Source organism: Caenorhabditis elegans, chromosome V (genome assembly GCF_000002985.6).
Source record: "Caenorhabditis elegans chromosome V".
NCBI lineage: Eukaryota > Metazoa > Nematoda > Chromadorea > Rhabditida > Rhabditidae > Caenorhabditis > Caenorhabditis elegans.
Genome location: NC_003283.11, coordinates 18,133,296 through 18,159,630, shown reverse-complemented (window position 1 = coordinate 18,159,630; position 26,335 = coordinate 18,133,296). Strand labels below are relative to the sequence as shown.

Below are 26,335 nucleotides of genomic sequence, written 5' to 3'. Positions count from 1 at the left end.
TTAAAAGCAGGGTGTTAAAAAGCTTAGTTTTATCTTGAAATTGTACTACTAACAACAATTATCTAATTATGAATCGAAGCCTTCTTGCAAATATAAGCCCGCATCACTTCATTACACTCCAAATTGTTCCAGTTTTCATACCATTTATCATGAGAAAGATCGGGAGCAGTTTGCACGCAGAATTCTTTTTTCGGATTGTCAGGCTGCTTTGGAGCCCAGTTGAAGTAGTCCGATGGGGTACCGTCAGTCCATACCCAGTCCTGACCGACTTTGTGCATACCGATCCATGCGAGGTGTTCATATTTACCTTCTTTGATTCCACAGGAGGCAATGTCTGAAGTCAAAAATGTTGCGCAAGCCTAAACCAGAGCCCAAAATATTAGATACTCACTATTCACAAAAGTGTTTTCTGCCAGCGAGTGAATCGAGGCGAGATGTCCTCCCAACAGCACACACGATGCCTCAGCGTCATTAAACTTTTCACCATGGTACACACGATAACAGAAGTCGGTTGGAGAGAAGTAGGTCCAGCCTTGATCACAAGACGGGACACACTGTTTAATGGGACATGGAGCTGGGGTAGGGCATGTGGTTGCTGGAAAAAGGCAGGTTTAAAATATTGACAATGCTGACTATATTACTGTTGCAGTAATCAGTTGAGTTCAATAGAACCTTGACAACCGGGTTTTTTAAGTCTTGATGTCAGAGTTGAAGAGTATGTTCCTATGGTTTTTTTCGACGCAAAACGGGTTCCGAAATATTTTTTATGTGGAATGTTCTTACCGCGCGTTTAGTCATCGTTTTAGCAATTTTTGTGTAAAATTCGCGTAGCTCACGCGTTTACCATAATGAATTTGTTGATCACAATAAAAAAAACAACAGAATTCTGGTTTAAGAGATAAATACACAGTGATCTACTTGTGATCTACGCGAATTTTACACAGAAAAGGCTAGAAATGATGACTAAATGAGACACGCTTACACCACGTGGTGATGACAATATTTCAAATGAGTTTCATTTCACAATGGCACGAAATTCAAATTGATGTTTTAGTTCACTTACGAATGGGTGTAGTGATTGGTGGACACGTGGCAGTCATAATAACAGGAGTAACACATAAATATGGCCTGTAGGAAGTACATCCAATAGCCGACCAGGTTCCGTCTCCCTTATCCTGAATTGCACAATCACTTCCGGATTGAGGCTCGCCGAGTTGCCAGTTGGAATAATCAAATGTCACTGATGGATCTGTCCATTTCCAGGTACCAGATGTCTCGAGATCGTTGGCTCCGATCCAGTAATCGGAGTAGTTGGATTTTTTGAAAGAGTTGGCTGCATTTGACTGGAGAAGAGCGTTTTCTTGGCCGTTCTGGACGGAGGCAAGGTGGCCACCGAGGAGGTTACATTGCTGTTCGGCAAATGAGAATTGAGCGGGGGCGGTGAAGTATTGGTAGCATCTGGAGAACGGACAGGTAGGTAGGTAGGTAACCATCATCAAAGAAACATACCTATTAAACTGCGAATTATAAATCCCACCGGTGTTACAGTTCTGTGCTGTGGCGGCTCCCAATAGCCCGAATAGAAGTAGTGTTAACCTGATCATGATGGAGCAGAGAAAATGAGAGTTCATAATGGAATATAGTCTTTAATAAAGGCGGAGTCAATTTTTAATGGTCAATAAAACCTGAAAACCCCGGAAAGAAACCCGTAAAAATAGGAAGCACACGTCTATGATAAGACAACAGTTCAATTGACCAAGTAAGTGTTTTCTTGAAGCACGGGGTACATAGAACAAAATATGATTAGGCAGACCACATGGAAATCAGAAATCAGAGATCAGTATCGAAAATTGCTCCTAGAGGGTGCTGGCCGGGCCGGTAGCTGGGGTCCTCGGCACTGTGGTACTACTGTACTGTACTGTGGTATTGGTACTATTCGGAAATTCTGACAGCGGCACCCTGGTAAATCCAGGTCTCAGTTCAATTTAAGCGTACAACTAAAATCTGAGAAGCTGTCAAGCCGACTTCATTTATTTATTTATTTTGATACGATTAGTTAATCGTGTAAAAAATTAAATACCAATAGAACACATACACATAATCAAATAAAGCAATCAATATAAAAAGAAACATAGTCATAAGAAATACATAATAATCAATTGACATGTAAAGTGTATAATTATCACCTGAAATTGAGATTAGTAGAGAGACAATGCAAGAAAACATATGAAGAGGGTAAAGAATACAGCTAACTAGGCAATTTTTGGGACTTGACAATATCCAATTAGACCACACTAACCTTTAAAAGTACTAAGAGCCCTATTTGCGAAAAAATGCCTTCTTAATTTTGTTTTGCACTTCGCCCAGATGAACTTTGTTTTGGTGCGAGTTTTGTTGTTTTTATCAATTTCAAAGAATTTATTTGTATCAATATCAACTTTTTTCGCCAGCATTCGCTTAATGAATTTTCTATCAATAGCCATTCTTCGAGATTCTAGGGAAGATAAATTAAACAGTTCATTGCGTTCGGTTGCGTTTTTATAGTCTGGATCGTCCGTACGGGTGTATCTGTCTTTTTGCCTACTATATAGTTTTCTTGTAAATGAGTTTTGCACTGATTCAATCGCTTTAATGTCTTGCTTTTTAATGGGCTACTGACTTCTGTACCATACTCTAGAATTGGGCGTACGAATGTTTTGTACAACAATGTCCTAGAACTACAATAGTTTGCGAATACCTTCATGCATCTTTCAATTCAATTTTCAACAGTATCAAATGTGTAACCAATTTATTAAATATTAGTATACATATCAATATATCTATGCATGAATAGATCCCTTCTTGCAGATATAAGCTCTCATCTCGGTGCTGCACGCTTCGTTATTCCAGTTCTCATACCATTTATCGTGAGAAAGATCCGGCGCCGTCTCCACACAATTTTCCTTTCCTGGATTGTCAGGCTGCTTTGGTGCCCAGTTGATGTAGTTTGATGGGGTACCGTCAGTCCATACCCAGTCCTGACCAACCTTGTGCATACCGATCCATGCGAGGTGTTCATATTTACCTTCTTTGATTCCACAGGAGGCAATGTCTGAAGTCAAAAATGTTGCGCAAGCCTAAACCAGAGCCCAAAATATTAGATTCCGGCAATGTGCCGGAATAGAAAACTTTAGGCAAATTTGACAAGCCGGCAATTTACCGGAACTTAAAGTTTCCAGCAAATCGACAAACTGGGAAATTGCCGAAATTGAAAATATCCGGCAAATCGACAATCTGCCGGAACTGAAAACTTCCAACATATCGGCAAAACGGCAATGTGCCGGAATTGAAAATTTCTGGCAAACTGGCAAACCGGCAATTTGCCGGAATTGAAAATTTCCAGCAAATTGGCAAGCCTGTAATTTGCCGAACGGCAATTGCCACCCACTACAAAATTGACCAAAATTGAATACCCACCTGCAAAAAGCTTCATGAAAAACTGAAACAGCACCGGTACGGCCGCTGCAAAGCCGGTCTTCTCCACTGAATAGCCTCCAATATCGTGTAAATAGACAGGTGAGTAGATGTGAATCAGTTGGACGGCTATAAGATCTCCCAGAGCACCAATCCATATACCCCAGACAGATGGAGTTGTGAGAATTTCCAGGTAAGGTGTCGCCTCTCGCTTGCCATTTGCTGCGTCGGACTTTCCTCGTTGGATTTCGAGAAGCTCCGAGGACTTTACCAGCTTGTTGGTGCCTGGAATTAGACTGTGTTAGACGAGATTAGACCATACTGGCAGTTAAAGGTGGAGTACCGAAATTTGAGAATTTGCCATTTTTAGACCCAAAATGGTCCGAAACTACCGAATTTCAAAGTGAAAATTTTCGAAAAAAAAAGTTATGACCGCTCAAAGTTTTGGAAAAAATGGCTTACTTTTAGCTAAAATCTCAAATATTTTTTAATTTCCTATGGAATCCCATAAAAATTCTGCCAAAAATCCAAAATTTTTGTGCCACCATTTTTTGCACAGACGTTCTAGAATCTTTTGAAATTTTTAGGGAAATTTGGAATCTTCTAAAAATATATTAGAGACTCTGAAATATTTGAGAAAATTATATACTTTATGAAATTTGTAATAACAACTGTAGAACGTAAAATTGAAAATGTCTCAATAAAAATTAATTTTTTTTATTAAAGGTGGAGTACCGAAATTTGAGACTTTTCCTTTTTAGACCCAAATTGGTCCAAAACTACCGAATTTCGTAATGAGACGTTCTGAAAATTTCGCAAAAAAAAAGTTATGGCGGTTCGAAATTCGGCAAAATAAGGCCAGTTTTCAGCTAAAATCAAATTTTTTTCCATCTTCAAATAAACGTTACATTTTGTGCCCCAAAGACCATAAATGTACTTAAATCAATGAATAAACGCCCACTCAAAAACCAAAATATTTATTAAGAAGTGATGAATAAATTAAAGTTAGTTCCAGACGTTGCGACACCGAGAAGTTGGAAAAAAATTTGATTTTAGCTAAAAACGGGCCTGATTTTGCCGAACTTTGAGCCGCCATAACTTTTTTTTTGAGAAGTTTTCAGAACGTCTCATTACGAAATTCGGTAGTTTTGGACCAATTTGGGTCTAAAAAAATAAAGTCTCAAACTTCGGTACTCCACCTTTAAACTAAAAATCTTCAGTTGGAATTCAATGTAAATATACTTTCAAGTTCTCTAATTTTTGGATGGTTTCCTTAAAGGTGGAGTAGCGCCAGTGGGGAAATTGTTAAAAACCACTCCTTTGGTCCTAAAATGACCATATATCATGATAAAACTTTTCAAAAATTTTCTGAGAATTTTTTATTTACTGTCAGAAAGTGTCAATTACTCAGTTTTTGCCACTCATAATTTTGGAAATCGACCAAAAAAAAATTTTTTTTTTCTACATTTTTTATGTTTTAATTTTGTTTAAATTATTTGTATTAAAACATTGTAGGGGTCGAAACATGCGACATTTCTTTAAATTTCCTTAAAAGCTCGTATTTTTCTAAATTTTGGCAATTAGCCAAAACTTTGGCCGGAAATTATGAAAAATATATAATTTTTTGGAGAGTTTTATTATGATATCCGGTTGTTTTAGATCATTATAAGTGCACTTAGACAAAATCCCCACTGGCGCTACTCCGCCTTTAAAAGCTGGACAATTCTATTCATTTGCTATCTAGATTTTGATTTCGAAATAATGTTCATATTACATTCCAATCAATACTTTATTGTATACAATGGTGTGTTTCTCGACGCCGATGGCTTCAACGTCCGATCTGTCCATGGAGCCGGTTTTGCAGTGGCCAACAGACAAAATATAAGATTACAAACTGCAAGAATTCCGGCGTGAACAAAGAAAACCAATCTCCATTCGGCTATAGTTCCGTGTCGAAGCAAAAATGATACTAGTATTGGACAGAGAAGCATCGAGAGGCACAGCAGAAACTGGACGTTTGCCATGACAAAATGATTGTGCTGTCGGGAGACAAGGGCGGCGCACTGGAATTTTATATTTTTTATTTTTTATTTTTTATTCAATTATTTGTAGAGTACCTTAATAAAACCTCCACCATTGAATCCGAACATCGCGGTTGCTACAGTCATGAGTATCAGGCCAGTCAGTCCTTGGCCTTCCTTCACAAAACCAAGAGCAGCTAGAAATACAGCGCTGGCGCCCAGAGCAATTGTATTGTAGATCCGGAGCTTTGTGGTCTCAGATACTCCAGAGATTCGGTCACTGGAGTGGCCTGAAATGGTAAAAGTTACCAGGCTAGATAGATCAAGCTTTTATACAGAGACCCCAGGTTTAGGGCCTATTCCGTTGGCTTAGAGTTCTAGGCTTAAGCCCTCAAATTTTGTTTTAGGGCCCGAGGTTTAAGAGGCTTGGACTGGCCTAGGTAGGGCAGAGGCCTGTGGTTTTGGGTTTTAGGCTTAGGCTTTCAGATCTCGACGCTTTGTTTTGGGGCCTAAATCTTGGGTTTTGCCTAGGCTTAGGACTTCTAGGCTGGTAGCAGGGGTGGGCGGCAATCGATTTTTTCCGGCAAATTAGCATATCGCCAAATTTCACAAAAATTAAATTTTCCGGCAAATCGGCAAACCTGCAATGTGCCGGAATAGAAAATTTTAGGCAAATTTGACAAGCCAACAATTTACCGAAACTGAAAGTTTCCGGCAAATCGGCAAATCGGCAATCTGCCGGAATTTGAAATTTCCAACATATCGGCAAAACGGCAATGTGCCGGAATTGAAAATTTCCGGCAAATCGGCAAACAGGCAATCTGCCGTAACTTAAAGTTTCCGGCAAATCGGCAATCCGGTTATTTGCCGGAACTGAGAATTCCCGGCAAATCGGCAAACCGGCAATGTGCCGGAATAGAAAACTTTAGGCAAATTTGACAAGCCGGCAATTTACCGGAACTTAAAGTTTCCAGCAAATCGACAAACTGGGAAATTGCCGAAATTGAAAATATCCGGCAAATCGACAATCTGCCGGAACTGAAAACTTCCAACATATCGGCAAAACGGCAATGTGCCGGAATTGAAAATTTCTGGCAAACTGGCAAACCGGCAATTTGCCGGAATTGAAAATTTCCAGCAAATTGGCAAGCCTGTAATTTGCCGAACGGCAATTGCCACCCACTACAAAATTGACCAAAATTGAATACCCACCTGCAAAAAGCTTCATGAAAAACTGAAACAGCACCGGTACGGCCGCTGCAAAGCCGGTCTTCTCCACTGAATAGCCTCCAATATCGTGTAAATAGACAGGTGAGTAGATGTGAATCAGTTGGACGGCTATAAGATCTCCCAGAGCACCAATCCATATACCCCAGACAGATGGAGTTGTGAGAATTTCCAGGTAAGGTGTCGCCTCTCGCTTGCCATTTGCTGCGTCGGACTTTCCTCGTTGGATTTCGAGAAGCTCCGAGGACTTTACCAGCTTGTTGGTGCCTGGAATTAGACTGTGTTAGACGAGATTAGACCATACTGGCAGTTAAAGGTGGAGTACCGAAATTTGAGAATTTGCCATTTTTAGACCCAAAATGGTCCGAAACTACCGAATTTCAAAGTGAAAATTTTCGAAAAAAAAAGTTATGACCGCTCAAAGTTTTGGAAAAAATGGCTTACTTTTAGCTAAAATCTCAAATATTTTTTAATTTCCTATGGAATCCCATAAAAATTCTGCCAAAAATCCAAAATTTTTGTGCCACCATTTTTTGCACAGACGTTCTAGAATCTTTTGAAATTTTTAGGGAAATTTGGAATCTTCTAAAAATATATTAGAGACTCTGAAATATTTGAGAAAATTATATATCAGGTTGTCCCATAAGTTTTTGTACTTTTTTTCAAATATTTTTCCAAAACTTCTAGAAAGTTTTAAAATTTTTTCATCGTAGGTCGTGTCAAGGTCGGGTCGTCCCCTTTCAGAAAAGATTCATTTCATCCATTTCTACTTTGCCACGATGACAATCATCAAACTTGAACGTCGAGACGTTAGATTGCTTCTTCTTTATGAATTTCGTCTTGGTCATTCAGCAATGGAAGCGGAACGAAACATATGCGGTGCGATGGGTGAGGGAGCACTCTCTTATAATACAGCAAAGAGTTGGTTTCAAAAGTTCAAGAACGGCGACTTCAGTCTCGAAGAAATAGAACGTTCTGGGCGACCGGTAGAGTTAAATGAAGAAGACCTAGTGAAGCTGGTGGAGGAAGAGCCTCGTCTTAGTCTTCGTGAAATGGAAGAGAAGCTTGAGTGTTGTCATAGCACAATTGCACGTCACTTGGGTCGCCTTGGTTTTACTTCAAAACTTGGAACTTGGGTGCCTCATGAACTTTCGGCATCACAGAAGCTCACTCGGGTCAACGTTTGTACTCAACTTCTAACTTTTCGTCGAAAGTTCGATTGGCTGAACAATCTGGTTACTGGAGATGAGAAGTGGGTGCTCTATGTTAACCATTCCAGAAAACGTCAATGGCTTCCGATCGGTGAGAAAGGAATACCGACGCCAAAGCCTGATCTTCACCCAAAAAAGATTATGATCTGTGTCTGGTGGGGTGTTCAAGGACCTGTGCACTGGGAATTGTTGCCAACTAATAAAACTATCACTGCTGATTACTATTGTGCCCAATTGGACCGAGTTGCAGAAAAGACCAACGGAAAATATGAAAAACTATATTTTCTTCACGATAATGCTAGGCCTCATGTCGCCAAGAAGACTTTCCAAAAGCTGCAAGATCTTGGTTGGACTGTTTTACCGCATCCACCATATTCTCCAGATCTTGCACCAACCGACTACCATTTGTTCTTGTCTCTCAGTGACTACATGCGCGACAAGCAATTCGACGACGAAGAGCATCTCAAAACTGAACTCTCCACTTTCTTCTCATCGCGTTCGCCGGATTTCTTCTCCCGTGGCATCATGATGTTACCTAGTAAATGGCAACAAGTGGTGGACACTAATGGTGAATACTTGTGTGAATAGTACTACTTGTCGCTTGAGAGAAATAAATTTTTTTCAAAAAAAAAATAGTATAAAAACTTATGGGACAACCTGATACTTTATGAAATTTGTAATAACAACTGTAGAACGTAAAATTGAAAATGTCTCAATAAAAATTAATTTTTTTTATTAAAGGTGGAGTACCGAAATTTGAGACTTTTCCTTTTTAGACCCAAATTGGTCCAAAACTACCGAATTTCGTAATGAGACGTTCTGAAAATTTCTCAAAAAAAAAGTTATGGCGGTTCGAAATTCGGCAAAATAAGGCCAGTTTTCAGCTAAAATCAAATTTTTTTCCAACTTCAAATAAACGTTACATTTTGTGTCCCACTGACCATAAATGTACATAAATCAACGAGCAAACGCTCAATCAAAGGCCACAATATTTATTCAAAGTTGATGAATAAATAAGAAATAGGTTCCAGACGTTGTGACACCGAGAAGTTGGAAAAAAAATTTGATTTTAGCTAAAAACGGGCCTGATTTTGCCGAACTTTGAACCACCATAACTTTTATTTTTAATTTTCAGAACGTCTCACTACGAAATTTGGTAGTTTTGGACTATTTTGGGTATAAAAAGGTCTAAAAAATTAAACTTCGGTACTCCATCTTTAAAACCTTATAAAAAGTTGAACAACTTACTCGGTGAATCTGTAAAAACTGCAAACCACGCCAAGAAAACGACCATTGAAATTGCGGCATGCAGAAAGTAGACAGACTTCCAGCCAAGCGGAGAAACGCAGAGCTCCCCAGCAATCGGCATTGAGAAAATTGAGGAGAGCTGCCCGAATGTGGTCAGTGCAGCAATGAACAGTCCCTGTTGGGTTAGAGATGCCCAGGAAGAAGTGATGGCCCCAACAGCTGGCATACATCCGGCGTAGGACATTCCCTGGAAGGTATACAGTACAGGGGTCAGCGGCAAATATTTTTTCTGGCAAATCGGCAAATCGGCAAGTTTCCGTTTTGCTGAATTTGCCGGAAATTTTGATTTCTGGCAAATTGTCGATTTGCCGTTTGCCGGATATCAATTAGCCGGAAGTTTTTAAAGGGATTTTTAATAAGACGGAAACACTTAAAACTGTGCCTTTTTGAAAATTTTTTCCCGTTTTCTTTAGATATTTTCATAGCATTTACTGACTTTTCAAAATAGATGAAAGTTCGGTCATAGCATTTACCGATTAAAATAAAAATTCTGAAGTTTCCAAAAAAAAATGTGCAAAACCACAAGTTGCCGAAAATTAAAAAAAAAAACATCTGCAAATTGCCATATTTGCCGTTTGTAGTGAAATTAGCTGTCTCAGAAAATTTGAATTTCCCGCCAAAACATTTTCTCAAGAAAAATCAAATTTCCGTCAAAATATTTTCTAAAAAAAATTTTGAGTCTCCCGCAAAAATATTTTCTTAAAAAATTTCAATTTCCCGCCAAAATATTTTTTTTAGAAAATTTGAATTTCCCGCCAAAATATTTTCTTAAAAAATTTCAATTTCCCGCCAAAATATTTTTTTTGAAAATTTGAATTTCCCGCCAAAATATTTTCTCACAAAATTTGAATTTCCCGCCATAAATTTTTCTCAGAAAATTTGAATTTCCCGCCAAAAAATTTTTCTCACAAAATTTGAATTTCCCGCCAAAATAATTTTCTCAGAAAGCTTGAATTTCCCGCATAAATATTTCTTCAGAAAATAAGAATTTCCCGCCAAAATAATTTTCTCAAAAAGTTTCAATATCCCGCCAAAATTTTTTCTTACAAAATTTTAATTTCCCGCCAAAATATTTTCACAGAAAATTTTAATTTCCCGGAAAAATAATTTTCTCAGAAAATTTTTATTTCCCGGCAAAATAGTATTCTCAAAAAATTTGAATTTCCCACCAAAATATAAAATATTTTTGGGAATTTTGTCTTCAGTACTACAAAATCTCCAATTTTTGATCAGCTAAATAAAATTTAAGGTGTTAAAGCTTTTTTACATGCTGAATCCGATTCCTCTACTAGTTTTCCGCAAAAAAATTCGAAAAAAAATTAGGGGAGACTAATACCTGTAGGAATCTCATCAGCAGGAACAAATTGAAATTCATCGTTGCCACGATAGGAATCAAAAATGTTGTAAACGAGGTCAACATACCAGCGGCAAAAAACACTTTTCGCAATCCATATGTACTGATTCCAATGATCACTGGAAACAATCCGAACATGGCGCCCACAGCCACTGTACTGAACAACCACGTCTTCTCCTGCCTACTGTATCCAATATATTGGGTCTTGTTTCCGGTAAGCTCTGGAGATTCTCCAGTACCTGGCATACAGAGGACGGTGAAGTTGAAGCAGATCCCAGACCCCTTTTCACTATTTCACCGATGAGTGTCAGATTTTTGTGTTTTCGTACGTACTGTGAATCGCCTCCAAACCATTGCGACTCTGTACCAAGCAACTAATCACATTCACGAATTGTCTCAAGTCCGCATTATTCTTGATTTCTCCCAACACGACAACTGATTTAGTTGCTGTCGATTGGTAGGTTGAAAAGTAGAGTGCGCTTAACTTATTATATACGACATCGTTGAACTGAATTAATTCTTGATAATTTGGATACTTTAATATTTCCTCAGCCACTTTCCTCGCTTGGTCAATGTCCTTCATATCTTCTGGATTGATAATTCCAATGATTTCCTCATAGAATCCTTGAATCGTTGCATTACTCAACATATTTAAAAGTTGAATCGAATTGGTTTTGAGCAAAACAAACAATTTATCCGTATCTGATGCGATATCACGGAGTTCCAGGATACTTGTAAGATTCACAGTGATTTCCGGAATTGAATTGCAACACAATGTAATCTTTTCAATGGAATTAATCGAATCAATCGGTAGCTGAGTAACAAGTGGATCGTATTTCTGAATTGCATTGGATACTATCAATAAATGCTCATTCGACCACGTTTCCATCACTTTTCCCGTATTCATCAAATGAGATTCCAAAGGCTTGAATAACTCCAACTGTTTTTTCAGCTTACCTGTCACTTCATTTTCTTCAAACCACTGATTACTCAAGTCTCTATTTAGTTTAATCAAATCCTTATATCCATCCACTAATCCAATTGTGTACTTTCGATTGTTGTTTAATTCGAAATGTGCACTTAACAGTTTGAAGATAGTTTCAATACTATTACGAACCTGAAATATGCATTCAATAGTTTCAAAAATTTCTGCCGCTTGTACAAACCTTTTTTACATTTCCAATTGCATTTGAAATGCCGCGAATGTATTTCTTAAACTCGTTCACATCTACATCTTCCGGTTGTTTTTCTTGAAGCATTTTCTTAATGAATTCGGATAATTGAACTAGTGGATACACATCATCTGTTGTGGTTTTCAATTGGCTCATTGCATTTGATAATGCTTTAGTGAATATTGCACCGCCTCTCAAAACAAGTTTCGTAACCTTTCTGAATGTGTTCAAGGTCCGATTTTTTTTTCACAAAAGAAGAGTTGAAATTTCCATTGCCAATTCTCCGGAAATCAATTGCATACATCTCATCCTCAAACCATTGTTTAGTATTATTCGTAATGTTTGAAGATTTCAATTGTGCTCCAATATTTGATAAATAGTTCTCCGTTGTATTAACCATTCCACTTCCAGAAACCATACCATCCATAGACTTCAAAGCACTGCCTAAATCAGAATCATCTATATCATCAATACTCAATGAATCTCCAAGATTGAACAACTCAGCAATAAATTGATCAGGAACAAATGACTTGTCGCGTAACTCTTGTTGTATATAAATACCATTTGCAATACGGGAAAGCATTTGAATACGACTGATTATAACCGCCCATTTGTCACCTGGAAAATGTCTTAATTGAGACGTTTCTGGTTTGATTGACAAACTTTTAGCATCTCGAGAAACACGAGAATAGAGCTGGATTGAATGGGAATTCACAGATTTTTCTGTAAAAAGCAATTTTTAGATTTTCTAAAACATTCAACAATACCTGCACCAGTAACTTTATTATCCTCAAAATTCGTGTGATAATAATCCATTGCAAAAATTGATTGTGGAATGGAGCACAGAATGAATAATATTTCTAAAATGGCAATTTGCATATGGATCAGCAAAAAAATCTATGAAACTCACCGATTCTCATCATGAAAACCTCTAATCACGAAAACCGATGAAGAGAAATGTTCGGAAATGAATTAAAAAGGGAGTTCTGTGTATGTGGAACGAGCGTTAAATATATTTGATTTCACGTAAAGTCTGAGAAAATCAAAACTATTCTTTTTTTGTTATTAGAGTTTTGTTGCAGCGGAAACGTGACGTGAGTAGCTGTCTCAGCCGGTATAAGTATAGCAACCAAAAATTTCTAACTCGACATTAAAAATTTTGCATACAACGATTGTAATTTACATTAATTTCTGCAGCAAGGAGTTTGAACCAAGTTTTCAGAGTTTGATAATTAAAATACTGTATTCATTGTAAGAAATTATATATTAAAATTTTCTGAGAGCACAGTTCGATTTCTTTTCCTTCTTCAACTTTTTAATTTTACCAAGAATCTTGATAATATCCAAAATAACTAAGACCCATAGGAAGACAAACATGAAAATTGCGATAATAATGAGCACGTAGAGAACTGCGAGAAGAATTCTGAAAGTTTAATTCCTTATCAGTTTCAATTTTCACGCTAACTCACTTGTACAGTGTATGCATTTTACAATAAAAATCGGCAGCTGTAAAAAATTGAAAATAATTGAAATAATTTGAAAGAAAAAATTAAAACCATTATTATTATTATTGAAAGTATACAAAGGCCACGGAGAAAAATGTTATCTATTTAATATTTAAAAATCAGCATACATCACAACATGTCAAACGCTTCATCGCCGAGAGAATTTGACATACGCTCCGAAATTCGACCATAAAAACCAATTACTGCAATGTGAAATGTATTAGGTTGTGGAGAGTGTCCTATCCTATTTTTCAGTCATTTATTTCTCGAAGCAAACTCAAACAAGAAATAAGTTATATGCTCGATCATGATTAACAATACTGTCAATATCCTTGTGGATCTCCTGCCTGTAGAATTCGGTTGGCAAGGATTCAAAGTATTGTTTGATTGCCACTGTAAAGGTGGTGTAATCGAAATTTTTTTAAATTGCCTTGTTAGACTCGAAATTGTCTGAAAACACCGAATTTCATAATGAAACTTGTTGAAAACCAAAAGTAAAAAGTTATGGCGGCTTAAAAAATAACCTAAAATTAGTTAAAATTGGAAATTTGACCGACTTGTCAAGCGGCTGGAAACTAACTTTTTTGAAATCACAGTTTAATTTTGGGGTTACAAGTCAATAATCTTGCGTTTTAAACTCGATTTAGGTACATTTAAGGTCAATGGATCACCAGAAATTACAAAATTTTACCAAATCTGGTGATTCAACGACCTTAAATGTACCTAAACTCAGATGAAAACAAAGGATAATTAATAATTATACTCTAATTTAGACGGTGAAAAAAAGTGGCTGCGACATTGGCAGTCAAATCTCATATTTTAACTAATTTTAGGTCATTTTTTGAAAATGTTTTTAGCTAGAAAATCATCATCTTTACTCAACTTTTATGACAACCTAAGAAATGTTAAGTAGCAAATGTTGTGTTCTTTCAGACGAATGTATAACCTTCTTTGGATCTACGATGTTCATTTAAAAAAACCCGGAAAATTTTTTTTGTTTTTCAAAATGTTACTATCATTGTTGAAAAAGGCGTATTTCAATCTAGAAATTCTACTTCAAAGTTTCTCAACAAAGGTTTGTCATTGTGAAACTCGGTGTTTTTAGACAATTTAGACTAATAATGCAATAAAATATTTTGACTACACCTCAACTGATGAATAAATATATCTTACAGACTTTTCCAATTTCCAAAAACCAAAAGTGACAGAATTTTTGTTCTTTCATATGAATGTACAACCTTATTTTTATCTAAAATATTCATTTCAAAAAACTCGGAAAATGTTTTTTTTCAAATTCTTACCACAATTAAAAGTTAGAACGCTCTTTTAGCCTTGATATATTCAAGTAGTAAAAAAGTGTTCTACCTTAAGAAATAGCTAATTTTTTGTCCTTCCAGATGAATGTATAACCTTCTTTGTACCTATGTACAATATTCATTTCAAAAAAACTTGAAAAATGCTTTTTTTTAATGCTACCACCATTAAAGGTTTGGGCATTATTTTAGGCTAGTTTTTGGACAAATGTATAACCTTTTTTGTATCAAATTTTCGTAGCTAATCAAATTTTAAAGTTACGTCAGTTTTGACCATAGGTTCCCTTTTACAGACTATTTTGGAGTGCAATTTCAAATACCAATCTCAAAAATCGGTATGCTGATAAAGAGTTATTACTTTATTTCAGGGTTTGCTGGGGAAGTGATGTGAGTAAACTGATAGATTTCATAATTTATTTGCTCAAGGTAATAATCACACCCTTGACTCATTTGATAAGGAGACCATTAACCAAAACCATAAAAACTCCAAGGATCCAAATGACGCTGGCAATCCAGATGATACCTGAAATATGGAATATAAGGAAAATTGGTCATAACGGAAATTTTTAACTCACGAGGAAAACCCTTTTCCTCAATTGTTTGAGGTTCGGTGCTCACTTCCACAACTTCTCGGTAGCTCGGCTTTTTGAGCTTTTTCTGGGTCTTCTTAGGTTTCTTTACTTGGGATTCCAGCTGTGGTGCCTCATCTCTTACCTCCGGAGCTACTTCCACAATTTCCTTGTTGGTCTTTTTCTGGCTCTTCTTCGATTTCTTTACTAGAGGCATCTGTTTAGGCGATTCATCGTGGGCTTTCGGATCCGCTGCTGGAATCTCGGTGCTCACAATTCCGTGGCTTATATGTTCCTTTTCTACTGTGCGCTGGCTATCTCGTTTTTTTCTGTTATTATTAGCTCTTTTGGCTTGGACCTTCTCAACCTTGGGAGCAGGGTTCTTGGCTGCATGCTTTTTGAGAACCTTCTGAAACCCATCCTTATCGATTTTGATCACTTCCCTGAAAACTAGAAAGTTAGGCAGTATATCTTACAACAGGGTATTTTAATTGTTTTACTAAAAAACAATCAGAATTGATAAAAATTCGCATGCAAGACCAATTGAGCCTAAACCAAGCCCAAAGCCTAGGTTTTATAGTTAGGTTTAGCTATATATATGTTCAGCCTAAGCCTATGCCTAAGCCTAAACCTGAGCCTGAGCCTGAGCCTAAGCCTAAGCTTATGCCTGCAAAATCTCACTTACTTCACTCGAACCTTGTTTGCTCCAGTTGGCATCCTTTTCTGAAGTTGCGAAATTCAAATTTTCAATTCGGAAAATGATGAAAACCTAGTAAAAATCAGGCCTTTTTATAAGTTTTTTAAGAGGTTGATGTTCCGTTTTTCCTACTCTTATCAGTTTTGTGAATAAGGGCGTCGGCAAAAAATGCACATATTTCATAATAACTGAAAAAAAAACTTTTGAGCTACAGCTTGTTGGTATATTTAAAACATTTTGTCGGGTGTTTCGATCTACCACCTCCGAAAAAACAAAACGGTCACAGTAACAATAGAAACGCATAGTATTTAAATACACCAAATATATTCATTTTTCCGAGATTTTTCACAAGATTAAAGAACTATGAAGCATCGACAAGTTGATGTCCTCTGTGCGAACAATCATTCTGTAATTTTTTCCGGCTATACAATACAAAACTCAAACCTTACCCCTCAACAAATGGAACAATCCCCAAATCGACAAGCGATAGGGTTACCTTTTGGTCATTGTACTTGCTACAGGTGTGCATAATGAAGTAATATATGTGAAAATTATTCTGAAGTTGTTATATATACAGGAAGCATTATACATTGTATATAAAATTTTAAAAATTAAGAATTTGCTCACTTTTCCGGCTCTACTAGCGTCTATATTAACCGAGTAGTAATTTCCGTGTCCATATGGGCTGAATTCGGTTGTACCACCAAGATATTCGAAATTGCTGGAATAAAATCGAAAGAATATGAACACATGTATAAATCTCACGATGCTACTTCCTCCACTCCAATTTTATCGTAAATTCTCATCAGCTGAACTTTATATGCGTCATGTGTACAGTTCAGTACTCCGTTGAAATTCATTTTTTGAATTTCCTGCGCTGACGTGGCAGTTGCAGTCAATATGATACACAGAGTGAGGACAGAAAAACGAACCATTTTGAGAAATGGGAAGTAACTGGCAAAATGTGTTAGGTGCTGTTATATAGTGTTTCCCGAAGAAGAAAAATCAGGGAACAATTGAATTTTTGCAAGAATTTTTGCAGGAAATATTCAATTGTCCACAAAACCAAAAGTTTAAATTCAAACCATTTATTTTATTTTTCAAATACCTGCAACTAATATTTCGTAATTTATTTTCACTACGTCAAAGCACTTGACACTCAACTTCATTGATTTCTAGGCCACTCCTTTCCCAAACTCCATTAACACATGTCAGCGTCCCCATCAAGGTGCCCGTGTACTGCTATCGGCGCCAGCATTTCGTGGGACTTTTGAATTGGAGAAGTACTGAAATAATATTTATTGTATCTAGTATGTATGTGATTTGATAACAACTGTATTTCTAATAGGTACTATGGGACTATTAATAGGTGCTATATGACTAATGAAATTTGGAATTAAAGAAAACCCCCGATTGTTCTTTGGTAAACTATTGTCATATTCAAATCGAAATCAGCGTGTTAAAAAACCTTTTATACTAACAATAAGTATGCGTCTAAGTACTAATTGTATTCAAGAAGTAGTATGCTAAGTATAAGTAGGGAACGTAACAGTAATTTTATAGTGCCCCTACCGTCCCTGAATAAAACGGCAACGCTATCCGCGCCCAAAACTCAGCTTATGCAAACATACAGTAGTCCTACAGTACCTCTAAAACCCCCAAAAATTGGAGGACTGAAAATTATACTCACTTCCATATAAATATTGTTTAATGGATCAACAGGTGTACCTTGACACGTCAAAGTAAGAATTGCACAGTTATTTGCGTCGGTTCCAGGTGATTGAATAGGGGTCTGGAAAATAATAGTTTTCTGGAAAAGCAATTTAGTATAACCCACGGTATCACCAATATTTCCTGTGGTGAATGTGAGCAAGCCAGCCGTACAGGATACGCAATCTGTAAACTTTTCAGGAAAACTTGTTCAATGTAAGGTTTATGTGTATGTTTTTTTATGAATTGTGATAAATAAATAACAGTTTTTGTAGAAGTTCGGAATTACTTGCAACTGTAGTTGTCGTGGGGGTCTCAGTAGTTGTAGTAGTCGCTGAAAACCGTTTTCAATATGATCACAAATGTTAATTCTCACTGGTCGTAGTTGTAGTAGTGGTAGTAGGTTCAGTAGTGGTAGTAGGGACAGTAATGGTCGTAGGTGCTATATAAGGATATGTAGTGGCTAAAAATAAAAAAATTTCAGGCTACAGATTAATGGACTCACATACTTTCAATTTGTTGTGTAGGTATACACGCATTGATAAAAGTCCGTTGAATAACAATGAGGAGAATAGAAAAGGCACTGATCATTTGTATACACGATGGGTTGAATGAGAGATATTCAGACATTTTCTCATTTTGTAAGACCAAACTTACTTCCTCGTTCGGATAGTCATTTACGGCATGCCAATGAAATCCTGTTTTTCAATCAAAATTTGTGCGCTCTCATGTCATAGGGTACCACTACAGGATATATCAAAAACGGGATGTATCATTAATTCATTTTTTGAACTAACAAACGTTCAAACTTGAGTTTAAACTTGAACAACGTTTGTCAACATAATTTTGGCCCACCATGTACATCGTCAGGGTATTTTAACATTTCCAATCAAAAAAACAGTCAGAATTGATAAGGTTTTGCATGCAAGACTAATTAACCCTAACCCTGAGCCTGAGCGTGAGCCTCAGCCTAAGCCTAACCCTGCAAAATCTCACTTCACTCGAACCTTGTTTGCTCCAGTTGACATCTTTTCCTAATGTTGCGAAATTCAAATTCTTGAGTTGGAAAGTGATAAAAACCTAGTAAAATTCGGGCCTTTTATAAGTTTTTAAAGAGGTTGATGTTCCGTTTTTCAAAATCTTATCAGTTTTGTGTATAAGGGCGTAAGCAAAAATGTACATATTTCATAATAACTGAAAATATGCGCAACAGCCTGTAGAGATCGAAATGATTTTTTTTTCAGTTTTTTCGAAAGGCTTATTTTATACTTACCTTATTCCTAGAGGTAAAACATACACAGCTTAACAAACTTCAATTATTAATTTATTAGAAAAAAAACCTCACAATATTCAAAAAATCTGTATTATACATACACATGAAAACTGACAATTATTAAAACCCATCAGAGCACTTGACACTCAACTTCATTGATTTCATAGCCACCTTTGTCCCAAACTCCATTAACACATGTCAGAACCGTCTGTATGGATCCTGTACCGCTATCCGCGCCAGCATCTCGTGGGACTTTAGAATCCGAGTAGTACTGAAACAATAATGTTTTTAGGGCGAGCATAAAATTTGTGACTTACTATAAGATAAACATTGTTCAGTGGATCAACAGGTGTACCTTGGCACGTCAAAGTAAGAATTGCACAGTTATTTGCGTCGGTTCCAGGTGTTTGAATAGGGGTCTGAAAAATAATAGTTTATTGGTGAAGGAACTTAGCAAAACCTACCATATCACCGAAGTTTGCGGTGGTGAATGTGAGCAAGCCAACCGTACAGGATACGCAATCGGGGGTCACAGTCGCTGAAACCCATTTTTAGTAAGATCACAAATGTTAAAGGTGGAGTAGCGCCAGTGGAGATTTTGTCCAAATACACTTATATCTAAAACGACCGAATGTCATAATATCAAAATTTATGAATCGATCCTTCGATTTTGCAAAAATCTTTGCCGCACAGAAAGTTGGGCGGAGCGTCCTTTCGCAACACTGCCGCGCGGGGTTTGCCCCCGCCCTTTTTCCGCTGCTTTTCTTGTTGATTTTTTCAATAAAGTTTCGATTTTTCTTTTTTTCGGATGAAAATGTTATCCAATTCGAAAAAAAAGAAAAATCGAAACTTTATTGAAAAAATCAACAAGAAAAGAAGCGAAAAAGGGCCGGGGGCAAACCCCGCGCGGCAGTGTTGCGAAAGGACGCTCCGCCCAACTTTCTGTGCGGCAAAGATTTTTGCAAAATTGAAGGATCGATTCATAAATTTTGATAGTATTACCGGTACAGAGAGTGTAGATAGTTAGAGAGTGCCAGACATCCGGGACCCAATGGGGCGGGGCGCGCGGAAGAGACGATTTTGTGTCGATTTACGAAATGATGACAACGAGGAATGTCGTAAATCGACACAAAATCGTCTCTTCCGCGCGCCCCGCCCGATTGGGTCCCGGATGTCTGGCACTCTCTAACTATCTACACTCTCTGTACCGGTAATAATAAAACACCCCAAAAAAATTAGATTTTTCATAATTTCCGGTGAAAGTTTTGGCACATTGCTAAAATTTGGAAAAATACGAGCTTTTGAGGAAATTTAAAGAAATGTCGCGTGTTTCGACCCCTACAATGTTTTAGTGCAAATGAACTAAACAAAATTCAAACATAAAAAATGTCGAAAAAAAAATTTTTTTTTGGTCGACTTCCAAAATTATGAGTGGCAAAAACTGAGTAATTGACACTTTCTGACCGTAAATAAAAAAATTTCAAAAATTGTTTCAGAAGTTGTATCATGATATTCGGTCATTTTGAGACCAAAGAAGTGGTTTTTAATAATTTCCCCACTGGCGCTACTCCACCTTTAATTCTCACTGGTTGTAGTTGTAGTAGTGGTAGTAAGGACAGTAATGGTGGTAGGTGCTATGTAAGGATATGTAGTCGCTAAAATGTTAGAACATATACAACGGGAGATCATTGAATTCACATACTTTCAATCTGTTGCGTAGGTATGCATGCATGGATAAAAGTCCAGGGAATAAAGATGAGAAAAATAGAAAAGGCACTGATCATTTGTATACACGGGGGGATCAATGAGAGATATTGCGGCATTTTCTCATGACCAAGCTTGCTTCCTCATTCGGATTTTCATTTACGGCATGCCAATGTAATCCTGTTTTTTAATCGAAATTAGCAAGCGCGGGGAAGCACAGCGCAATAAAGCTCAATTTTGTTGATAATTCGCACTTGTTTCATTTAGAAAATCATAATTTACTATGAAGCAGCCTATAAATGTGAATCATAATAGCAACTTGTCCATTTGCCGGAAAATCGGCAAATTGCCGAAAAGTTGCGGCAAATTGTCGGAATTGGAAATTTCCGACAAACCTGTAAATTGTCAGGATTGAAAATCTCCGGCACATCAATCAATTGCCGGAATTGAAACTTCCGGCAAATGGGCAAAGTACTGGAATTGGAAATTTCCGGCAAGTCGACGAATTGTCGAAATTGAAAGTTTCCGGCAAACCGGCGTTTTGCCGGTATTGAAAGTTTCCGGCAAGTCGGGGAAGTGCCGGAATTAAAATTTCCGGCAAACCGGCGACTTTTCGGAATTGAAAGTTTCCGGCAAGTCGGCGAAGTGCCGGAATTAAAATTGCCGGTAAATCGGCAAAAAGTCGGAATTGAAATTTTCCGGCCAGTCGGCGAATTGCCGGATTTGAAATTTCCGGCCAGTCGGTGAATTGCCGGATTTGAAACTTCCGGCAAATCGGCGAATTGCCGGAATTAAAATTTCCGGCAAACCGGCAAACTTTCGGAATTGAAAATTTCCGGCAAATCGCCAAACCGGCAACTAACCGAATATGAAAGCTGGTTTGAGGAAACTTTATTTGAGCACATAAAAGAAATCGCTCGTTCGACATTTTTCATACTAATTTTTTTGGAAAGCGCAGAAAAATTTGAGAGAGCTGATTTTAAAACATTTCCCAAAATTTTTTATTGAATTTTTCAATTATTCATAAATCAAAGAAACGGCGAATGAAATTTGAATTCCTTTCGAATTTAATAATTGTTATTTGTATTTTTGCAAAAATTTGCAAAAAAAATATATACATTTTTTAAAATAATTTTTTACTTTTTATATTCCGTCATTTGGGTCTATTTTCTATCATTTGAAGCCGAAAATGCACGCAAATATTACTGTAAATTTAAAGGGACACACAGATATCTTTCTGCACGGGTCTCGCCGCGATGTGTGTTCAACCGTAGTTTTTTATTTTTTCTCAATCATTTTTTTTGTTTTTTTTTCGGAATTTAACTGTTTTTTTTTTCGAATTTTTCTCACGATTTTTGTGAAAAATACCGATTAAATAATTTTTATGCAAAAAATTCAGATGTCTACCAACATGGAATCGAAGCCAATCTCCTATCCAGCCATGAAGTGCATTATCAAGCACTTGGAGGCGAATACAAGGTGAGAACAACAGTTTCAGTAATAAAATTAACACGTAATTTTCAAATTTTCAGATTCCGACTTGCCGCGCAATGCCCATCTCTTGAAAAGATCGATTAGTCACAGACTCTTGTTATAAAGGCCTTAACTTTAAATCAAACGAAAATTTCTGTCAATGGAGTAGAATACTCGCTTGGCACTGAGAACAAGGTAAGTTTTATTGAGTTTTTGTTATTCTAGGAATTCTCAATAAATAAATTTTCAGTTCAAAGCTCCATTCACTCTGGCGATGAAGCAGCTCGAGGGACGACGCCCGCAGATGAATGTTGACTGGTTGGATTTTCCAGAAGATGGTCTCATTCTTGATCTTCCGCAGTCCTTCGAGAAATTCAAAGTTTGAAATTTCTCTCACTGGTCGTCAGATAATCCGCTCATCAATCGATTTATTGATTCGAACAGCATGCCACTGCAACTAATCGTTCTCTCCAACTCGCTGGAATTGCTCGATCAATATAACCAACACGAAATCTTACGAACTTCTGAAGGGTTGCAGCTTTCAGTTGTCCCACGTGAGCTATTCCACGCCATCGAAACTCTACCGAACGAATTGATCGAAGTTGAGGTGGAGGGTGTTGAGGTTATCGATTTTCTCAATGTGATTGACGCTTTGCTCAAACAAGACTTGAAAGCTGACACAACTCGTAGCTTCGTCATACGGGATGCCAATTTGGTCTCGGATTTATTCAAAGTATTCACTCTACTGGCAGAAGGAGAAGATCCGGTGATTTATGACGATGATGATGAAGACGAAGAGGATGAGCATAGCAGATGCGAGGAATTCCCAAATGAAATCGCATTCAGTTTGAACGATGCGATGTTCATTTCTGCTGATGTTGAGAAAAAGGAAGACGATTTTGTCTTTAAGATTTGGATTTCTAAACAAGATAAATAATTACTTGAAGTTTTTTATTAATTATTTCTAAGTTTTTCGAATAAACTTTTATTTCTCTTAAAATACTTTTTTTTTAATTTCAGACCATTTCTATTTAGCAGGGAAATTGAAAATTTTCGGCAAATTGTGGCTTTGCAAAGCTTTGCACATTTTTTTGAAAATGTCAGATTTCAATTTTATTCGGCAAAATTGTACGCATCGTATGAATTTTCATACTTTTAATTTGACAATTGAGAAAATTCTATGAAATTTTTTTTCGGAAAAGTCGGCAAACCGGCAAGTTGCAGGAATTGAAAATTTCTGGCAAAAGCGGCAATTTAGCAAATGTTAACGTATAATATTGCACCTATTTTTATTTGTTTTATTGTTTTTAACAATACCTTACATTTAATAAAAATATTTCATCACTTTATTGCAAAATTTCAAAAATCCAACAAAAAAAACAGAACAATAATCAATCAGAGTCAGTAAAATTATTGAGATGATCCAAAAAATCGAAACTCGGAACCCTGGCGACATCGAATCTGTCCGAAGTGATCAAGATAGCATACTTGAAGCCATGGGTTTCGAACCAAATTCCAGGAGGAAGTGGCTCATACCATTTCGGTTCAAATACTCTCAGAATTTCCATAGGATCAGGCATTTCCACAAAGATCGTCGCCGTCTGGAAGCCGGGCTATTTCATGAGAACCTGGAAAATTAATTATTTGAAAATAAAACCAAATTTTTGTTGTTAAAACGAACATTTTTAATTTTCTCGCGTCTTGTTTTGTGAATTCTTCCACCGAAGTAGTAAAGTGTTCCAAGTGGAAAAACTTCCCAAGTTTCGTGTCTTTCGACATTTTCCACTCTTGATCTTCCCAAAAGAATCGCTTGGCAAGTTTAAACTGCTTCGTCTTGAGAATCTCATGACACGACGAGACATAGGAATGCGGAACGAATTGAATTTCCTCGAGTTTTCCCGGCTTCAAATACGGAAGAACGTGATGATTAGTGGAGCCGAAGGGATCACGGAGGATTACAGTGTTAACATCAACGGATTTCAGCTTTTTCAGCATTTTTTTAACGAGTTCCATATTCTCTTCGCGGAGGTATTTGTAGAATGTGACGTCGAGAGTTTCAAGTGAGAATTTCGGATTTTTCATGATTCGGTACAGATCGGAGAGACCAGCTGTAACATTACAACCGCTTTCCACATTGACTTTTTGTTCCCCGTATGCAATAATGAATCTTTCATCCTCGGGTTCCTCACGGCGGTACCGAACGCTGTTCTCATCATCGTCGAAATTCATGATAAAGTATAAATTGGCAATGTCCAAGTCGATTTTTTTGAATCCGGGAGCTCGGCTGTCGATGACGTCACGGAAACGACGAGACACTTTTCGAATTGGGAATCTGGAAAAAATCTATAACAAATTTAAAGGAAAACCCCATTTTTTGCAGGAAATTTTACAGTTTTTTGTGAAATTTCCAGTGTTTTTGATTTGGAAAACTGAAAAAATTTTGAAATTGCTCTAATTTTCACTTTAAGCGGAAAATTAATTTTTATTTGAAAAAAAAAGTAAATTTTGATTTATTTTCCAAAATATTCGCATTTTTTGGCCGCTGCTAATTTTTGGGTAATTAATTTCCACTAACAGCTCGATTGGCTTCACGTAGTTGAAAATTTCATTGAGCATATCGTCCGGAAGCTCCATAAGTTAAAGACTTTTCGGGTTGAATCTGAAATATTTTAAATTATTTAATTTATGTTGTTTTTTTTTTCAAATTTCCTCTAAATACCTTAATTCACTGCCCAATTGATAGAAGAAAAACTCAAATTCACGATATTCCATTGCATTTTCTCCGAAAACATCGCAGAAAATGTCAAAAGCGTGTGAAATTTCGGTTTTCTGGAGGATTTCGTACAGAATACAAGCCCGCTGGGCATTTTTATCCTGGCGGAGCATAAGGAGATTCGCATTTTCGTCAGGATCTGTCATTTTTGCTGAAAAAAGCATATTTTTGGCTATTTTTACTTTAATATTATTCAAAAAAAGCTATTCAAAATGTTGCGCGTCAAGTTGAATGTCGAGTACGCAACCACCTTGCGTATTTCGAAATCTACAGTACTTCGGAAGAAAAATGTTTGTCTCAAATTTGTTGCGCTGAATTTGTTTAATTTTCTTTCAAAATAAATCAATTTTCGTCTTGAAAAAACTCAAAAATCTTAATTTTCAGCAGAAATGACAGATCCCGACGATAATGCGAATCTCCTCACTCTCCGCCAGGATAAAAATGCCCAACAGGCATGTATTCTGTACCAAATCCTCCAGAAAACCGAAATTTTCGACGCTTTCAACATTTTCTGCGATGTTTTCAGAGAAAATTCAATGGAATACCGGGAATTTGAGTTTTTCTTCTATCAATTGGGAAAGGAAAATGCCGAATTGGGCAGTGAATTGAGGTATTTTGAAGAAATTTTAAAAAAACATAAATTAAATAATTTAAAATATTTCAGATTCAATCCGAAAAGTCGTCAACTTTTGGAGCTGCCTGACGATATGCTCAACAAAATTTTCGACTGCGTGAAGCCAATCGAGCTGTTAGTAATTAATAATTGCCAAAAATTGGCAGAAAATATTGAATTTTCTCAAAAATTTAACGTTGTTCAAGTGTAAATCGAAGAAATTTCCGCTGAAAAAAAAAGAAAACGAGGATTTGTAATTTTCAGGAGAAAATACATTGATTTTTGTCAAACACTATTAAAAAAACGATTTGAACGTACTTTAAACTACACGGGTTTTCTTTTAAATATCACATTTTTTTCCAGATTCCCAATTCGAAAAGTGTCTCGTCGTTTCCGTGACGTCATCGACAGACGGGCTCCCAGATTCAAGCAAATCGAACTGAACATTGCCAATTTTTGTCTTAGTATGAATTTTGATGACGATGATGAAGACGTTCAATACTCTCGAGATGAGGATGAAGACGAGGAGGGATTTACTATTGAGTATAAGGAACATGAAACCCACGTGGCAAAAGGATCCGTCGTAGAAGCTGGTCTGTCGGATCTGTACCGAATCATGAAAAATCCGAAATTCTCGCTTGAAACTCTCGATGTCACATTTTGCGAATATCTCAGAGGAGAGAACATGGAACTCGTCGAGAATATGATGAAAAAGCTGAAATCCATTCAAGTGAAGGTGGTTATTCTCCGCGACGCATACAGTGACACTATTGATCACGTTCTTCCGTATTTAGAGCCGGGAAAACTCGAGGATATTCATTTTGAGGCACATTCTTGGCTTGCCAAGTGTGACAGGGTTATCAAGACTGAGCAGTTTAAACTTGCGAAGCGATTCTTTATGGATGGGGGGGGGGGGGGGGTATTTTGGAAAAAATTGACAAAAAAAAACATATAAATTA

At 36.9% G+C, this 26,335-nt stretch overlaps 7 protein-coding genes and 5 pseudogenes across 14 annotated transcripts; 2 read left to right on the top strand and 10 right to left on the bottom strand.

The window, feature by feature from the left end:
• Positions 1–16: 16 nt before the first annotated feature.
• clec-48 (C-type lectin domain-containing protein) lies at positions 17–1,753 on the bottom strand. Its single transcript, NM_075146.4, has 4 exons — positions 1,510–1,753; positions 1,064–1,458; positions 392–595; positions 17–334 (listed from the first exon to the last, which is right to left on the bottom strand). Exons 1-4 carry the CDS (start codon positions 1,602–1,604, stop codon positions 63–65), a joined length of 966 nt encoding a protein of 321 aa, NP_507547.1. The 5' UTR covers positions 1,605–1,753; the 3' UTR covers positions 17–62.
• Positions 1,754–2,819: 1,066 nt separating this feature from the next.
• Positions 2,820–3,107, bottom strand: C14A6.10 (annotated as a pseudogene). Its single transcript has one exon. A coding segment is annotated over exon 1 (288 nt).
• A 345-nt stretch (positions 3,108–3,452) lies between these two features.
• Positions 3,453–3,775, bottom strand: C14A6.9 (annotated as a pseudogene). The gene has a single exon. A coding segment is annotated over exon 1 (323 nt).
• A 1,459-nt stretch (positions 3,776–5,234) lies between these two features.
• C14A6.16 lies at positions 5,235–12,666 on the bottom strand (annotated as a pseudogene). The gene is made up of 10 exons: positions 12,657–12,666; positions 12,514–12,606; positions 12,410–12,469; positions 11,741–12,364; positions 11,532–11,691; positions 10,557–11,412; positions 9,161–9,407; positions 6,687–6,968; positions 5,571–5,764; positions 5,235–5,516 (listed from the first exon to the last, which is right to left on the bottom strand). Coding segments are annotated over exons 1-10 (2,808 nt in total).
• Positions 12,667–13,012: 346 nt separating this feature from the next.
• On the bottom strand, positions 13,013–13,254 carry C14A6.3 (Small hydrophobic protein; the record flags this gene model as incomplete). Its single annotated transcript, NM_001380861.2, has 2 exons — positions 13,216–13,254; positions 13,013–13,169 (listed from the first exon to the last, which is right to left on the bottom strand). The coding sequence occupies exons 1-2, from the start codon at positions 13,230–13,232 to the stop codon at positions 13,013–13,015; spliced, it is 174 nt and encodes a 57-aa protein (NP_001366878.1). The 5' UTR covers positions 13,233–13,254.
• A 1,656-nt stretch (positions 13,255–14,910) lies between these two features.
• Positions 14,911–15,915, bottom strand: Y37H2A.14 (uncharacterized protein). The gene is made up of 3 exons (NM_001269863.5): positions 15,819–15,915; positions 15,140–15,576; positions 14,911–15,087 (listed from the first exon to the last, which is right to left on the bottom strand). Exons 1-3 carry the CDS (start codon positions 15,848–15,850, stop codon positions 15,011–15,013), a joined length of 546 nt encoding a protein of 181 aa, NP_001256792.1. The 5' UTR covers positions 15,851–15,915; the 3' UTR covers positions 14,911–15,010.
• Positions 15,916–15,996: 81 nt separating this feature from the next.
• Positions 15,997–16,782, bottom strand: Y37H2A.13 (TransThyretin-Related family domain). The gene is made up of 4 exons (NM_001129563.3): positions 16,596–16,782; positions 16,458–16,551; positions 16,280–16,386; positions 15,997–16,236 (listed from the first exon to the last, which is right to left on the bottom strand). Exons 1-4 carry the CDS (start codon positions 16,763–16,765, stop codon positions 16,176–16,178), a joined length of 432 nt encoding a protein of 143 aa, NP_001123035.1. The 5' UTR covers positions 16,766–16,782; the 3' UTR covers positions 15,997–16,175.
• Positions 16,783–17,053: 271 nt separating this feature from the next.
• Y37H2A.11 (DUF281 domain-containing protein) lies at positions 17,054–18,170 on the bottom strand (the record flags this gene model as incomplete). The annotated part of the gene is made up of 6 exons (NM_075142.3): positions 17,054–17,116; positions 17,521–17,622; positions 17,668–17,726; positions 17,830–17,874; positions 17,917–18,003; positions 18,050–18,170. The coding sequence occupies 6 exons, from the start codon at positions 18,168–18,170 to the stop codon at positions 17,054–17,056; spliced, it is 477 nt and encodes a 158-aa protein (NP_507543.3).
• A 773-nt stretch (positions 18,171–18,943) lies between these two features.
• On the bottom strand, positions 18,944–20,636 carry Y37H2A.10 (C6 domain-containing protein; the record flags this gene model as incomplete). Of its 3 annotated transcripts, NM_001404191.1 has the most annotated exons (5): positions 18,944–19,084; positions 19,131–19,232; positions 19,278–19,351; positions 20,400–20,468; positions 20,516–20,636. In NM_001404191.1, the coding sequence occupies 5 exons, from the start codon at positions 20,634–20,636 to the stop codon at positions 18,944–18,946; spliced, it is 507 nt and encodes a 168-aa protein (NP_001391183.1). The 3 variants fall into 3 exon arrangements, with proteins under 3 accessions (NP_001391183.1, NP_001256789.1, NP_001256790.1); NM_001269860.1 differs by lacking the exon at positions 20,400–20,468; NM_001269861.1 differs by lacking the exons at positions 20,400–20,468; positions 20,516–20,636 and having other exon boundaries at positions 19,278–19,280.
• Positions 20,637–21,916: 1,280 nt separating this feature from the next.
• On the top strand, positions 21,917–22,927 carry fbxc-46 (annotated as a pseudogene). The gene is made up of 3 exons: positions 21,917–21,996; positions 22,050–22,185; positions 22,241–22,927. Coding segments are annotated over exons 1-3 (903 nt in total).
• Positions 22,928–23,608: 681 nt separating this feature from the next.
• fbxa-212 lies at positions 23,609–24,909 on the bottom strand (annotated as a pseudogene). The gene is made up of 4 exons: positions 24,710–24,909; positions 24,566–24,649; positions 23,672–24,322; positions 23,609–23,618 (listed from the first exon to the last, which is right to left on the bottom strand). Coding segments are annotated over exons 1-4 (945 nt in total).
• A 243-nt stretch (positions 24,910–25,152) lies between these two features.
• Positions 25,153–26,331, top strand: Y37H2A.7 (F-box domain-containing protein; the record flags this gene model as incomplete). The annotated part of the gene is made up of 3 exons (NM_075138.3): positions 25,153–25,373; positions 25,428–25,511; positions 25,740–26,331. 3 exons carry the CDS (start codon positions 25,153–25,155, stop codon positions 26,329–26,331), a joined length of 897 nt encoding a protein of 298 aa, NP_507539.3.
• Positions 26,332–26,335: the final 4 nt, after the last annotated feature.